At 35.9% G+C, this 17,398-nt stretch overlaps 1 protein-coding gene across 1 annotated transcript in view; it reads right to left on the reverse strand.

Annotated features, from left to right (window-relative positions):
* Positions 1-17,398, reverse strand: part of gabrb1 (gamma-aminobutyric acid type A receptor subunit beta1) — a 572,898-nt gene that overhangs the window by 88,420 nt on the left and 467,080 nt on the right. The window contains 2 exon segments of the mRNA XM_028801915.2: positions 3,256-3,322; positions 3,324-3,394. Coding sequence (XP_028657748.2) covers positions 3,256-3,322; positions 3,324-3,394 — 138 coding nt within the window.

Genomic DNA, 17,398 nt, shown 5'->3' on the forward strand with positions numbered 1-17,398 from the left:
GAGGTCCGGCCTTGAGCTTAGCCTGAATCTCCCTAGTTACCCAGGTTTCTGGTTAGGATATATGCAAATGGAGGTTTTAGTGACAACATCGTGAATGCACTTGCTGAAAAAACCTGTGACAGAGTCTGTGAATTCATTGATGTTGCCATCAGCTGCATCCTCAAACATCTGCCAATCAGTTGTTTCAAAGCAGTCCTGTAAGATCCCCTCAGCTTCACTGTCCCATTTGTAGATGTCCCTGTAAACCGGTTTTTCCTGTTTAAGTCTTTGTTTATATGCAGGCAGCAGCAATATAGAGTGTGCGTATGTACAAAAATGTTGCATACACCCATTTCCACGCTCATTTGGAGATGTATAAAAACTAAACTTGGCATAAAATCACCCACATTTTCACAGTGGGTACATCAGACAGGAATGAATCACCAAAAGAATGAGCTGACATTACATCATATATAGCTAGAAAACCAATAAAAATGGCAGCTCCGCACAGTCGCAGGTGCTTTTTTTAACTAGTGTGGCAAAACGCAACCAGTCCTTTTAAGGACAGTGAGTCACCTTCAAAGTAAAGAGCAGAGAATTGGTCTGTTGTGGCAATCAGTTCTGTCGCTATACTATAAAAGCACCTTCAGAGATTGAATTTGCTGATGTAAATAGAAAGCCTTTCTGCCCTTTTAATGTGCTGCTCTATAGTGCACATAATGTGTGTCGCAGTATGCAACCATGTACTTGAAGAAACGGTCTATGATGAACCTGACCCTGACCCACCAAATGATCAGCCAAGTTGCACAGCATTACAACTTCATTTGAATGTAATTTGCAGAATATAAAAACTGGTAATTAGATGCAGCATTTATTTATTATTTATCTAATTTGTGGTCACTATGACATAGTACAGCCCTTATATTCCTTAGTTCATTGTTCACATCTCTTACAGCACCCAGTATTGCATTTAGTGACTCCTGAACAGTCCATCAGCACACAGCCAGATGACCTCCCAGCAGTTTCAGAGGCAAAGGTGTGTGTGCAGCCAGCACCTGAAGACATACTCGGCACAACAGCATCATCACCACCTGACCATTGCACGGGGGTCAGTTTTTGTAATATTGTCTGAAATAGAATAAACAGATGGTGGGCTGAGTCTTGCCTTTTTACGTTGACTGTGATATCTGACCACTTCTTTTTTCTTTCGGTCACCGTGTGACTTACAAACCAAACAATGAATGGAAGGTGATATTTATATTGATTAGCATATTAAAATATGCAAAATACTGGGAGGAGCTGGGGTGGGGCTATAGGCGTGAGCACGTGTGTTAAATTTCATGTTCTTTGGGATTTGTCAAGAGGAAGTGCATGGAACTTGGCGTATGCACAGATTTATGCATCTGGATTTTTTTTGTGTGTACATACAATTCCACTTTTGTCTGTAGGCCATGTTTTAATGTGAATTCTACGCATACATGAGGATATCATCTTGCTACACACTGCTGCTGTGACATTTCTATCATAAATACTTGCCTGGTGTGATGTTTATTAAAAGCTATTAAGAGCCATGCTCAAAAACTAATCAGTAGCAGCATCTTTATATCACTGTTCTGGTTATGAACATGAAGCTGCTTGCTTCTGCACAAATCGTTACAATCAAATGAAGTGCTGGATGTCGCAACAATTTAATGCAAAGATGGGTATCTGTCAGTAGGCTTCTATACATGCTTTTAAGTAATTTAATTTGTTAAAAGACCTGCACACAATTGAAAATGATGCCTCATAGTATGTTTGCAAAGCCTTAGAAAAAAAATCCTAAGCAATGTGCAGTCTGTAAAAATCATTTAAAGAAACTTTGGTAAGCTTATTATGAATTTGCCCTGTTGTCCAGGAGTTCAATTACTTTCAGCTGCAAAATGTTTGGCATGTTGTCCACATTAACAGAAAAGGGAGATCAAAAAAATTGAAAAATTTGTCTTGCGGCCCTAAAACTCCTGAAATCAAAATTCAAATTCACAACAAAGGACAGCCTCTGAGCTACATGTCTGGCAAGTACAGGAATAATCAATTTCTATAGATCTGCGTTTAACCTGTGTACATTTACATTTGTAAAACGGAGCTCTTTTATGTACACAGCCACAGTGACACCCAAAGTTTTGCTTTCAGGGTGCTGCTACCAACGAAATCCATCATTGATAAAATTACCACGCACAAACTTATATTCTTTTAAAATAAGCATGAAAGACAACAGCAAGCAATCAGCTAAAAACATTGACAATTATCCCTCTGCAGATTACCCTTGTTCTTATGGTAAAAGCTTGGTTTCTTTCGATGACACCACTTGGCAACTTAGTACACTTACACCAGCAAACTCCAGCAACATTCTGTTAAGAGCACCTCATGAGGTACGGAAAAGTAAGATACGCAGGCTGTCTGCACCTGTGCCAAAAGTCATCCTTTGCCCAGCCCCAATTGAATGAGGCGGTGCTTTCATTACTACCATCAGAAGTGTATAATACAGTGGTTGTGGGTGTTTCACACTCTGACAGTGGCAGCGTATTATCCAGTTCCTTTCTTTTCTCTTTGGCTATTGCATTTGTTGCAACATTTTAAAAATCTAATATAAAGCTACAGGTTATTTCAAGAAAAAAAAATACCTCTGGGAGCTTTGCAGCTTTTGTTATTTTTTTGTTTGTTTCTTCCTTGTTTTCATTCTTTTGTTCCACTTGGGTAAATTTGTTTCATTTTCTGTTAATAATTTGTTTTTTGTAGAACATACTGGTACGTATTTGGCCCTGCTACACTACAAGCCTCTTTTCTTAGGCATATATATTGTGATTTACTCTTTCAGCTACACTTCCAACTGTGCAGCAGAGTGGCAGTAACATGGAATAGCCCATTGCAATTTGGACTGAATGGGAGAGCCCCACATTGACAGAAGTCCACTGAAAATAACAGCTATAACCACAAGTTTAATATATCTGAAATTAAAAAAAGGCCTTAAATGCATTTTATCATGGTATCCTGAGCTACTTTGGGGCCCTAGGCATTTGCTTACCCTTTCCTAATGGTTAAGTCTGCCCCTGGAGTTGTTATACCATTCTTGGCTATGATATAAACCAAGTACTTGTTTATTTACTGCCCTATTGTTCATTTACAAGGAAACCATTAAAAATTGAATAGCTGGCAGATTATACAGTATCTTAATTCTTTTAGAAAAACAATATCAAAGTAATATTAAGATTTTACAACCTATTTACTATAAATGCTTACCTGTTGCAAACACTACCTTTTTGGACAGCATTTTATAATCCACAATTGAGAACTGTGGTAGTTCGATATCGAAGGACTCCAGTCACTGCACTGTCGCCTCCTTTCCAATAAAATTCAATATCATCAGTGGTGTAGCCATCTTCAAACAAAAAACAAATAGAAGTAATTTTAAAATAAATGTACCTTAGGAAGATATTCTGTAGTAAAGTATTACATATAATACAACTCTGGAATTATTTTTTTTTATAAAAACAAAACCTTTATAAACAAGTAAAGGATAAAATATTAACCTTTGCATAGTTAAACATAATCAATTAAAGAACAAGTGACATTTTTGTTACAATATTTTTATGAGTACTTTACTTTTAATGGTATCACAGATATAAAAATAATTTCACATGCATTTGTACCTTCTTATGTTGGACTAATTTATGAAATTTTGAAAGAACTATAAGAGATTACAATTCTCATCAAAAAATGCTGTGTTGCATGGTTTTCCACCTTATCATTTTATTTTTTATTTCAAAATTTATTTGTACTTATTTTAAGTGGATATTTAAACTGATATTTAGAGCAAAAGATTTATAGTAAAAACCTGAATTGTCCACCACATGACCTACCTTATCTCTGCACAGTAAAGTCTACCTTTGTCCAAAAATAGTAGGTTTATAGACTTCTACAATGCTAATAACAACACTACATGTTATTTAGATTCAGTAATGTATAATTAAATTATCATATCCATATACTTGCATTATGACATTAAAAATCAGACAGACATAACTGGTGTTCAGGAATACCATACATATGTAACTCTATTGAAAATTTGAAGTGAAAATTTTGACCTTATTACAATGTTCTCTCTTTCTATATATAAATATATCTACAACATAGGTAACATAAACATGATTTAATAATCAGATATATAAGACCAATATACAGTAGTGCATCAAACAAAATGTATTGTCTGAGCCACTAGGCCACGTTGTTCACTAGTAAGAAAGTAAAATTACTCTTTACGTGCTGCATGAAATTCAGCATTTCCAAAGTCCTACATGTTCTATTCTTCATCATTTTGCCTAATAAATTAAAGCACTTACTGTATATCTGTAACTCATTAATAGGTTATGATCTACTGCTTTCATCTGACATTGGTTTTAAAATTATTCAATATTGAAATTTACTAAATTGAACACTGGACATTTTCCATATTCCTCAATTCTGGCAAACATACTGTACTATGTGACCACAATTTAGAGCTTTCAGTTTCCTAAAAATAATTTCCAACCACTACTAACAAGGACCTGCACTGCTTTATAACTGGTGGGTGTAGATCAGTGAAAGCATAATCCTGATGTGTCTCCATACTTAGAATGCTGTCAAGGACACAAATCTCTCAGTTTATTCTCAAATAAATCACAGTGACCTGATCAAACAAAGTATCACTATGAGCTGCCAAAATAAATAACTGACAGAAACAAAGCCCAACCAGCAGTCTGGATACGCTATTACAGGTATAGATGGAATAATGGCTTTTTTCTTATCCAAATACAAAATCAAAGCATTCTCCTTTAATGTCCATGTCTTAAAATCTTCCATAAAAGTGCACAACATAAATACTGTAATAACCAATCTTAATGCACATAGAAAATCTAGGCAATATGGCATAAACACCAATAATTTAGTTAAAGTTACTACTTTAGATGAACAATGTATTAAAACTATAAAAACAGATTATAGATTAAACAAAAAATACACACAGAGCGGCGCTAATAAAAATAACTTAGTTCCTGTTCCATATATCAATAACGCACATAGTATTAATCTCTGCTCCTTCGAAACATTAAATATGGCACTATTAAATATTAGAGCTTTAACTAACAAGACGTTTTTTATCAACGATCTTATTAGTGATAAAAAAAATAGATTTTATTGCACTAAGTGAAACGTGGCTTAGCTCAGATGGCGCAGCTGTTTTAATCGAATCTGCGCCTCCGGATTACAGTTTTACTCGTGCAGATTGCCAAGGAAAGAGAGGTGGCGGACTAGCAAACATTTACTCAAGCAGGGTAAAATGTAAAAATGTCAGTTTTGGTAAATTCAAGTCCTTTGAGTATCTCGCCGTTGTTATTCATGGAGATTCTCACGTTCTAGTATTATCCGTATATAGACCTCCTAAATTCAACGCGTCTTTCTTTGAGGAATTCTCTGACTTGATGTCAATCTTAATTACGAACTATGACACACTCTTAATAGTTGGTGACTTTAATTTTCATATAGATAATCAGTGTGACCAAAAAGTAAAAGAATTTATGAACCTCCTGGACTCTTTTGATTTGAGACAGCTCGTTAATCAGCCTACACATAAAGCAGGTCATACGTTAGACTTAGTAATTACTAAAGGACTAAAAGTTGATATAAAACAGGTCATTGATACGGGTCTATCAGACCATTTTCTTCTACTTTTTAATATAGAAATAATGATAGAAAACACTCATGAGAAGCATATCGTTAAAAAACGCGTTCTTTGACTCATCAGCAGCTTTAAAACTTACAAACATTCTAAGCAATCAGTCCGTTTACAGTGCCAACTATAATAGCGGGGATAATGTAAATAATAAGGTGGAAAGATTTAATACTAAAGTGAGGGCTGCTGTTGACTCAGTTGCACCTGAAAAGACAGTTAAAAAATCTTCTAGCATTGTTATACCATGGAAGACCCAAAGAGTGTCTGATTTAAAGAGAACATGCCGTAGAGCTGAGCGTAAATGGAGGAAAACTAAACTAACTATTGACTATGAAATATTAAAAGTTAAAATAACAGAATACAACAACACAGTCCGTCTTGAGAGGCGCTGCTATTTCTCTAAGATTATAAATAACAATGCTAGTAATCCCAGAGTCTTATTTTCGACGATTGATCGTCTGCTAAACCCAGGTAACTCAAAGAAATGCCTCCTAAGTACATCCAGTAAAACCTGTGAGGCTATCGCTGTATTTTTCAATCAAAAAATTAATGATATTAGAAATAACATAGTATATCTCCCCAACACTAAGGATCCTCCTAAACCCCAGTATTCAGTAATAAAGAAATTAAATTCTTTCACTAGGATAGATTTACCTGATTTACATAAAATAATTTCTCAAATGAAACCCTCCACCTGTGCCCTTGACCCAATACCAACAAATTTTTTCAAAGAAGTAACGGGTGTGCTAATTGATAATGTTCTTGACATAGTAAATTCGTCATTAGATACGGGGGTCTTCCCAGACTGTCTTAAGACTGCTGTAGTTAAACCCCTACTTAAGAACAATAATCTCGACTCCTCTGCTCTTGAAAATTATAGACCCATCTCTAACCTGCCTTTCTTAAGTAAAATTCTAGAGAAGGCAGTCATTACGCAGTTAAATGAGCACCTCAATAAACATGCTATTCTTGATAAATTTCAGTCAGGTTTTAGAACAAATCACAGTACAGAAACTGCACTCGTTAAAGTAGTAAATGACTTGCGAGGCCATTTATCTGTTCTCATCCTATTAGATCTGAGTGCCGCATTTGACACCATTGATCATAATATTCTTAAGAATCGCCTTAGTCAGTGGATGGGCCTCTATGGCAGCGTCTTAAATTGGTTTGAATCCTACCTGGCAGGGAGAAAATTCTTTGTTAGTTGTGGTAATTATAATTCAAAGACACATGATATCCTATATGGTGTTCCACAAGGCTCTATCCTGGGTCCGCTGCTCTTCTCAATCTACATGCTTCCATTAGGTCAGATTATCTCGGGACATAACGTGAACTACCACAGCTATGCTGATGACACACAGCTGTATTTATCAATAGCACCTGATAACCCCCATTCTCTAGATTCACTAACACAATGTCTAAGCTGTATCTCAGAATGGATGAATAGTAACTTTCTCAAATTAAATAAAGAGAAAACCGAAATCTTAGTGATTGGCAATAATGGATACAATGAGGCTATTAGAAATAAACTTGATGCATTAGGATTAAAAGTCAAAATGGAGGTAAAAAGCTTAGGGGTAACCGTTGACTGTAATCTGAGTTTTAAATCGCATATTAATCAGATCACTAGCACAGCATTTTTTCACTTAAGAAACATAGCAAAAGTTAGACCTCTTATATCATCGAAAGATGCTGAGAAATTAGTTCACGTGTTTGTTTTCAGTTGGCTAGATTACTGTAACGCACTCTTCTCAGGACTACCCAAAAAAGACATAAATCGTTTGCAACTAGTGCAGAATGCAGCTGCTAGAATCCTTACCAGGAAAAGAAAATCCGAACACATCTCTCCAGTTTTGATGTCACTACACTGGTTACCTGTGTCATTCAGGATTGACTATTCTGCTTATGGTTTATAAAGCCTTAAATAATCTCGCTCCATCTTATATATCGGAATGTCTGACGTTTTATATTCCAAATCGCAACCTCAAATCCTCAACTGAGTGTCTCCTTAGAATTCCAAGAGCAAAACTTAAAAAGAAGTGGTGAGGCGGCCTCTGCTGTTATGCACCTAAAATCTGGAATAGCCTGCCAGTAGGAATTCGCCAGGCTAATACAGTGGAGCACTTTAAAAAACTGCTGAAAACACATTATTTTAACATGGCCTTCTCATAACTTCACTGTAATTTAATCCTGATACTCTGTATATCCATCCATCCATCCATTTTCCAACCCGCTGAATCCGAACACAGGGTTACGGGGGTCTGCTGGAGCCAATCCCAGCCAACACAGGGCACAAGGCAGGAAACAATCCTGGGCAGGGTGCCAACCCACCACAGCTATGTTAACTAATGTTGTCTTATTTTAATTTTGTATTTTGTCTTTTATTTTTCTTTTCTTCATTATGTAAAGCACTTTGAGCTACTTTTTGTATGAACATGTGCTATATAAATAAATGTTGTTGTTGTTGTTGTTACTCTCAACCCTCAAACCTCCCACAACCCTGTCCTAATTTCCTGTTGCCTTCTAGCTCATATCCTCATCAGTCCTTTCAGTTAAGTGACATAAAAAAGAAGAAATAACAGATGAGAAAAAAAGGCTTACCAAAATAATGGTAAAGGATTAACATGTGACAGATTCTGAAAACATCAAGAAAGAAAATAATCGTAAGTACTTGGCTATTTCAGCTAAAACTCCCATCAAGAATATAATTGATTTATTGCATATCATAGAAAAATGGCTTGAATGAGAAGACTTTGGCATCATTCCAGAAATGAGAAAGGTTATGAGAAATCTTGATTGGTATTCTTTAATCTTTCTTCGTAATTTACACACCTCAGTCTTTGAATGACTGGTACTATTGCTGTTTGTTTTTTTTAATACTGTTTATCCTGCTTGCAAAATGGAGATCAAAATCTCACAGTATTCCAGATGTGGCCCCAGGAGTACAGTACATTAAATACAAAAAGCATAGCCTTTTGAGATTTATGCTTCACATGCCAACATATGTCAGGCAGCAAATATATTTCTGTTTTTTAAATATTTAATTGAATCTTTTCTTATGCAAACTTTAAGGTGAATAACATGCAAAATAAAAAAATGAGAGAGGAGGACTATATCCCCCCTAAAGAAGAATAGCAGGCTACAATGTCAAAAGAAAAGAGGGACCAGGAGATTAATGTTTACCAATAAATAAGGTCAAAACCAGATCTAATTATCTTTCATCAAAACCAAGCACACTAAAGTCTTTTATAAAGTATGCACAATCTTAGAATATTTCTGTTGTGAAAAACCATTCTAAATACTGTTGTCATTATCACATCATCATAGCACAACTATACTCTTTGAGCAGGGTGGCAGCAGTTTTGAGAGAGAAAGGAATCAGAAGATGGAATGGACTGAAATGATTTAGAGTAGGGATTCCATCTAGAAAAACAATAATTAAATAAAAAAGCTCAGGATGTGTAACCAGAATTTGGGTCAAAGAACATAGCAGTATTACTAAAGTCAAAAACCCGGAGATACATATATATGTATATATTGAGGGAAGAAAAGTTTTTTGAAACCAATAAATTGAAAACTAAGAATAAGATATGACAGTATGGATTTCTTTGTTAGTAAACCTAATCTTGGACAATCAGGAAGTTCCCTGTGCTGACATTTAGTGTATATTGTCATATTAATGATGTCATGCAATGCATACAGTAGGATTGAGGATTTTTAAGGAAAGAATAGATACTAACATTATTCCCTGTGAGAACCTGCTTATGTCACCTCATATTCCAGGAGATCATCCTCATACTACGTCCAGTCCTTTCTCTTTTGTAATTCACTTATGAATGAACACCATCAATCCATTCTGTTTGTAGCTTAGTAATTAATTTTTAATGAAGTACCTAAATAAAATGTCCATAACCTTCAAGATAGATTTAGCTGCAGGTGGAAGCTCCACGCAACTGTCTTTATGGTTCTGACTTTGTCCAAAAACGGTTTCATAAGCTTTATGACTTTAGTCTCAGAAAGTCTTTCTCTTGTGGGGCAACTGGGATCTTTTCCTGAATAAAATCAAACAGTTGTGTAGGGTGCGACAGGAGCTTCCACCTGCAGCTAAAGTCACTTCAGTACACATGTACTTTGTGAGCATGCCCGTGTTGATCAAACATAGGAAGATCTGCAGTTTACATGCGACTTTACGCTGTAGGAAGATAAGTAAATAAATCAAGGTAATTAACATTCGATCTAGCTTTTATATAAGTAACATATACATATAAGACCATCACAAAACATAATCACAAACAGGAGTTTGCACAATACGTTGGTGAGCTCCGTAAGCCGTGCTGTTTCTTTGAAGGACAGGTGTGGGGCAGACTGACTGGCAGGATGATGCTGGACCTCATCTTGCATTGAAACGGTGCCATCTTTCGCCTTTACGCCTGGTGCAGCTGCAATGTTCTTATATGTGAGTGGACATTTCTTGTGGGGGGTGCTTCTGTTCTCTTTCTCCGATGTAGAACCCTTGTTCTCATCCGAGTTCACCTCTACTTTAGCACGTCTTTATTTGAAAACTAACAGTGTCAGATTGGGGCGAGCGTGAACGTGACTTAGAGAATAAAAGTGAATAATAAAAAAAAATGCTAACCTTTACAAGTACCATACATTTACACCAGCTGTGTATGTTTTTATTGTATAATACTAACAATAAGAGCAGCTCAATACTCAAAACGTTTATTTTGAGATGCGGGGAGGCTCGAACCGGCGATCCTTTGAATAGGAGTTAGTAATTTTTACCGCTGTACTATGAAGACTAAGAAGTCGCTACAACGAACCACACTAACCAGATTTCTTTTTCTTCGGTTATAGTCTTGAATAAAAGCACACTTGTTCTGTTATATCTATACCTTTTGTGAAAGTGCTTATTTGATATTTGGACTTCAGTCTTCACACATTATACACTTAATGTCTACATTTTGTCGTTAGTACTAAAACATGGAAAAAGTTTGTCTTTTTGGTATGTGTTCAACATTTCTTGCATTTCCTGTCATCCTACACTTACAAAGATCTTTGTAGACACGGAGCACACGTGAAATGCATGTGTTCCAAGGAACAATACATTTTTTTAGTTTTTACAGCTCTAGGTACTACTTTAATCCCTGATAAACCAGACTTGATCTGGGAGAGGTTTCTGCACTTTCTGCGGCAGTGTGAGGATGGGATAGTAGGCTGGTTGCTGATTGGGCTTCTCGACACATTTACAAGACAAAAGACACTGATGGAGAGGTGCAAGCGGATTTAAGGTGGGCCAGATTTACGAGTTTTTTTGTAAGTTTGGTAATTCTACTGTTAAACAAGCAAATATCAAAAAAAAGCTCAGGATGAAGCAGAATAAGTCGCAGTCTGCTTCACTACTGTGCAGAGGAGCTCTCTCCAATATTACACTCCATATTTGAAATGTCCTTGGATTTACAGAAAGTGTCTAGACTATGGAAACAGACAATTATTATTCCATTGTCAAAACTGCACACTCAAAGCATTAAGTGACTGTAGAATACTTTCTTTGAGAATTTAATTAAGAGACAACTACTTAACAAAAGTGTGGTACTTCGGAACCCTTACCACTTTGCATGTAGAGCAACGTGGGGTGTGCAGGATGCCACAGTAACACTTTGAATTTACCGTATGAGCAATTGGAAGGATTAATAAACCACGTAAGATTGCTGTTTATAGAAATTTCGTCAGCTTTTTAGATGATCTAGCTGCACATTTTAATTGAGAAATCGATCAATTAATTTTGGACCTCTACTAGGTTGGGTGGATTCTGGATTTTTCTCACAAACAGAACTCAAAGAATGAGTGTCAGTGGTTGTTTCTCTGATAGCCTAAGTACATCTGTTGGTACTCCTCAAGGCTGTTGCCTATCTCCACTTTTTCTTTTCTTATATACACATGACTGCAGGAGTTTACACAAGGATAGACATATCCTGAAATCTGCAGACGACTTGGTCATTATGAGCCTTTTACAAGATAAGGAAGACAGCTATGGACCTATTATCAATGAGTTTGTATAATGGTATGATCACCACACTTTCCGACTAAATATATCTAAGACAAAAGATATGGTGGTAGATTTTAGGTGCTCCCCACCATCCACTGTCTCAACTTTAATTAAAGGGGAGACAGTGGAGAGCAATACAAATATCTGGGAGCAATCATTGATAACAAACTAAACTGTGATCTTAACACACAGCAAATTTGTAAAAAAGGGCATTCACGATTTTTCTTTCTCAAGAAACTCAATTGTTTTAAAGAGGCCTAAACCATAATGACACTTTTTTATAAGCCCTGTATTTAATCCATTGTTACATTTGTTTTTATCTGTTGGTTTGGCAACCTCAGCAATAAGAATATAAACCATTTTAACAGCATTACAGAAGTTAGCAGAAAAATTACTGGTTCGAAGCAGACTTCTATCACTGAATTATTCTTCTTTGTTCTAATCTTGAATGTGTGTTTATGTAGTAACATTAATTGACAAATGATGTGGGTTTGTTTATCTATTAGATCTCTGTTACAATGTTTTCTGCTTTTTCCTGCTGCAAACAAATTTCCCTCTGGGATAATAAAGTCTACCTAACCTAATAAGAGGAGACCTAGTCCTCTAGGTTAACAAAATATAGTATACCTTAATATTGCTTCTTCCATCCATGCTAAGGAAGTAGTCATTTATCAGTTTAAACTAAAACACTTCCAGGCTCAGGACATTACACTTCTCTAAATGTCACAGCTCAAAGTAAGGTAGACCTTATCAGCATGCTGCTGTAGGCATCTATGTAGCTCACTTTAATGTGAAAACCACCAAACCCTGTAGTAAATACAAATGGTAGCTACATTAAGTGTGAACATTTCATTTTAATGATGTTTACATAAACAAATATTAAACTTGTCATATCTGTTGGGACAAGTTTACATATGTATACTGTCACATACATGCGCTTGGGAGGCGGGCTAAGGGCTTAACCAAGGGCAAAGAACAAGGGCAGGGATTGACGAAGTGCACTAACCTTTCTACTCTTTTCTGCAGATCACCAGAACAGAAGCCCCCATAACTTTACCAGTTCCTGCATTCCCTTCCTGCCAAACCTCCTTATGACCTCATTTCCAGCTTAAACCATCACCGACCCACCTCTTCCTCCCCCACAACTACAAAAGCCAGGCACCTTCCCTTCCTATCCTGTCCCTATTTGGACACTGACCCAGACAGTTCTCTGGAGCTATTTTTTCCCTTGCAACCATGAATAATATACAGGGTGGATCCCCATCTCTTTTTCTGCCTTCTCCCCTGTTTTTCACAATACTCTTAAAATTCCTAATGATGTGTTATCAGTGATGGGTTTTGGTTAAAAAGTCATATTGTGGTCAAATGAAAGGAATTCCTTAAGCACCCGTAGAGTAAATTACTTCTCTGATGTACTATAGGTAAGTGATGCTTGTAATGGATGACTGCCTTTAGCTTAAATGACTTCTGTTTTTAACATTGCCCTCTTCCAAATGCTTGCCAGGTCATCCATATCAATTGTAATAATTTTGGCGGCCTGTCTGGCAACCTGATTAAGTTTAATCAGATTTTGCTTAGTCAGCCTGCTTAAGCAGGCAATGGAACTCAAGTTAATAGAAGACTGGATCATACTGCAGTAAAATGACAGCATAATTATCCTTTCCACTTTGAACAATCAGAGGAGAAATAACATCTGACTGCATTTATAATAGACATTTTTGTGTTAATATTCCAATTATCAATAGTGGTCCCCAGGTAGTTATATTTAGTCACTAATCACAACACTTTTCCAAAGAATCATAAGCAAATAACATACAAAAACCAATCTGAACTAGTAGAAAGTCAAATAATTTTTGATGTTAGCAAACAATAGGCCTTTGTGTCTGTCATTAAGATGCCCTTCACCAATGTTCAAAGCATATCAATACAAGTACTACTGGCTTACAATCACACAGACTGTCTGACTTAGAAACCTAAAGAACCAGGGCAATGACTGACTGTGTTACAAAGTTCAGGTAACTGTTGAAGAACAAATGAAAACTTGGAGAAACCCCTTTGTAAGAGGACTTCACAAACCAGACTGCTCTGCCTTTTGGCCTCACTGTCGTGTTGGTTATGTTCTGCTGTTGATTGTTTTTCAGTTCTGCTAAGAACCATTATACCAACTTATATGGAACTTTGTCCATAGCCTCTCCCTTCCTTACCTAATTTTGATCCAAAATAATTGACTTCATGTCTTCATTTTGTTCACAGATAAAGAACTCTCTGCTGAAAAGATCACCCACCTTGTGCCAACATATACTTTGTAGTTCTACCTTGGATCACTGTTTCTTAGCCACTTAACTATCTCTCCGTATAACTGATTGGTTAATCTATTCTGTAGCCCATTATTCTGAGGAGAGTGCTGTTTGTAAGAGTTTTTTTATCTTTAATAATTTGAACCTTTCTTAATAATAACTACTGACTCAAATTCTCAAATAAGTTAGCTCCACTATTATTAGCAACGTTTATAGAAGCTAAACACAAAAAAATTGTACCTCAAACATTTCGCCAAACATTAATTACCATCATTCCTAAGAAGAACAAGGACCTACTGTAATGTGCATCATATAGTCCAGGGTTTCCCAACCTCGATCCTGGGGGCACACTGTGGCTGCAGGTTTTTGTTCCAACCAGATTCCTAATCAGTGACAACACCTGATAACACTGAGCCCATTTAATTAGCTGGGATTATTTTACTTTTATTCTACATTCAGAAAAGCACAGCAGCATGATTTTTACATTTATAAGACATTTAGAAATATTTCTGCTTTTGCTATAGATTTAAATGCTTAACTCTCTTTTGTTGATTTCATAATGTGTTATCGTCTATTTACCCCTTGCACGTGTCAAGGTCATTATTGGATTGGTCTACTCCTGCACCCTAAATAATAACATTTACATACATAGAAACACACACAATCAGACCCTAACCACAACAGTGCCCTATGAATGACACACAAAGTTGGCTAACTTTTAGCACTTTAAACCACACAAGTGCTATAAGAATAACACAACTTGTCACTCTCTCAGCACATCAAGAGACTTATTTATTATCGGCACGAACAACATATGATGTTTTAAATAGATCTCAGACCTAAATATTACTTTTTGTCACCAAGAAAATATTAAAAAATATTAAAACATACAAAGACTCAGCATCCTTGACTATAGGCTATTTATCAGCCAAGAATACCTTCTTCATGTACTGTCCCCTACTACTGAGTGGAGCTCTCACTCACAGCCTTAAAACCTTGCAGCACAGAGGTAATGGCAAATCTCCGGCTACACCAGGTGCTCAAAGAAATCTACCTTATTATTTCAATCACTCTATAGACATTATGACAAAGCATAGAAAGATGAAAACAAGTTACTATTTATTAAAGAACAATAATAAGCAATAGAAAATAAGATCGATGGTAAAGTCTGGATAAAATAGTCTTAAAAAAAGCTTACTTAAAGGAATCAGTGATGTCAAGGATTAAAGTCCCAGGGCAGCGTTTGATTTAGCAATCGGTATTCATGAAAATGCTGTTAACTGACGATTGGATGAAAACTGGTCACATGTCTTTGTTTTATTTTCAGACGTCGCTCTTCCGTGGTCGCTGTTTCTCTTCTTCTGACGTTACTTTCAAATGAGGCATATTTATTATAAAGTTTCATGCCGTGGTTTCACAACACATGAATGTTCCATGCACCTGATAGGCTGGCTGTCAATATGATGGATGAATTTTGCTCAAACTCTTTAATCTATCTTTTCCCAGATAATAAAGTTCTTTGATATTGCCTCATGTCCTCCTTTCTCAGGCTGTAAACCAATTTGTTGTCCCAGATGTCCGTCCATAAAGTAATCAATAGCCTGCGGTATCGGCAAGTCTTCCTTTCCCAGGCTGTAATACCAATTTAGCACTATGCTGTGAACAACTGTTATAAAAGTGAGGTGTAAGGGAAGAGGATATGCCTTTTTATTATAATGCCTTCTACATCTGAATTCATCTTGTTGGGATTGAGCAAAATATAATAACAAAAATATAGAGAACTAGCAAAATACCCGCGCTTCGCAGCGGAGAAATAGTGTGTTAAAGAGGTTATGAAAAAAAAAAGGAAACATTTTAAAAATAACGTAACATGATTGTCAATGTAATAGTGTTGTCATTGTTATAACTGTTGCTGTCTTTTTATATATATATATATATATATATATATATATATATATATATATATATATATATATATATATTATATATATAATATACACACACACATAAACATTTATATACATATACATATATATACATATCTACATATACACATCTACATATATATACACACATACATAAACACACACATAAGACTTACTGACTGAAACGGGCTTTCATTGACAATCATGTTACGTTATTTTTAAAATGTTTCCTTTTTTTTTCATAACCTCTTTAACACACTACTTCTCCGCTGCGAAGCGCGGGTATTTTGCTAGTATATATATATATATATATATATATATATATATATACACATATACACACATACATGCAGTTTTAATAACACAGAAATCAATATAAACATTAACATCATTATCATATGAGAATATGAAGTAATATATAAGAAGCACATTTCATATAAATATAAATTATTAAACAGTAAAATCTTCTTCTGTAATTTGCTACCATGGCAATTTGTGTGTCTGTCCAGGATTTTAAATGACCTGTAGCTCGCAAACCGTTTCACCTATACACTTGAAATGTGGTACACAAATAGTACGTCACGTCTACTATCCGCTTTATGGGTGATATATACATATACACATCCACATATCAACATATATATATACACATATATACACACACACACGCTTTATGGGTGATGATTGTTTTACTCTTTTTATGTTTATTTTATTTTATTGTAGAATCAAATTGGTATCTGCGCACAGCAGGGCAGCCGTGGGCGGATGCGTATGGTGTATTCACTCCATGTTATCGTGCATTGCGCTGTCACTGGTATTTTGATAAAAGAATTTGAACAACATATAAGAAGCGTATAAATTATTAAACAGTAAAACATTAACATTTAAGAAGTAAAGTTACATTAAGTACTACTGCAGTGCCTTCGGGTATACCTCATTTTTTGTTTGCCCATTACATGCTTAAATGTATACATTTTTTGGTGCACCTACCGGAGAACACGCGACATATAACCGAGCGTGGGAGAAGCATGGATTTTAAACACGCGCTGAGTTCATCTGCTGGTCTCCCTCGTGGAATAACTGGTAATGTTTGACTAAAATGTACAGCGAGTAAAACGACATTACCTCCTATTTTTTTTTTTACGATCTCTGAGATCTTGCTTTTTTCGGTTCAAGGCTTCATAAGCTCTTTTATGTTGTATGGTGTACTTATCCCAAACCATCATCTTTGAATGTTGCAAGACTTTCGCCTTGTATGTAGATCGGGGTAATTACATTCATTGCATTCCTAGTCTGAATCACAATCTGATTGTATGGGTGGTTACCTGGCACTGTAGGGTTGCCACCCGTCCTTTAAAATACGGAATCGTGCCGCGTTTGAGAATGAAATTGCTTGTCCCGTTTT

Source organism: Erpetoichthys calabaricus, chromosome 5, assembly GCF_900747795.2.
Source record: "Erpetoichthys calabaricus chromosome 5, fErpCal1.3, whole genome shotgun sequence".
Taxonomy (NCBI): Eukaryota; Metazoa; Chordata; class Cladistia; order Polypteriformes; family Polypteridae; genus Erpetoichthys; species Erpetoichthys calabaricus.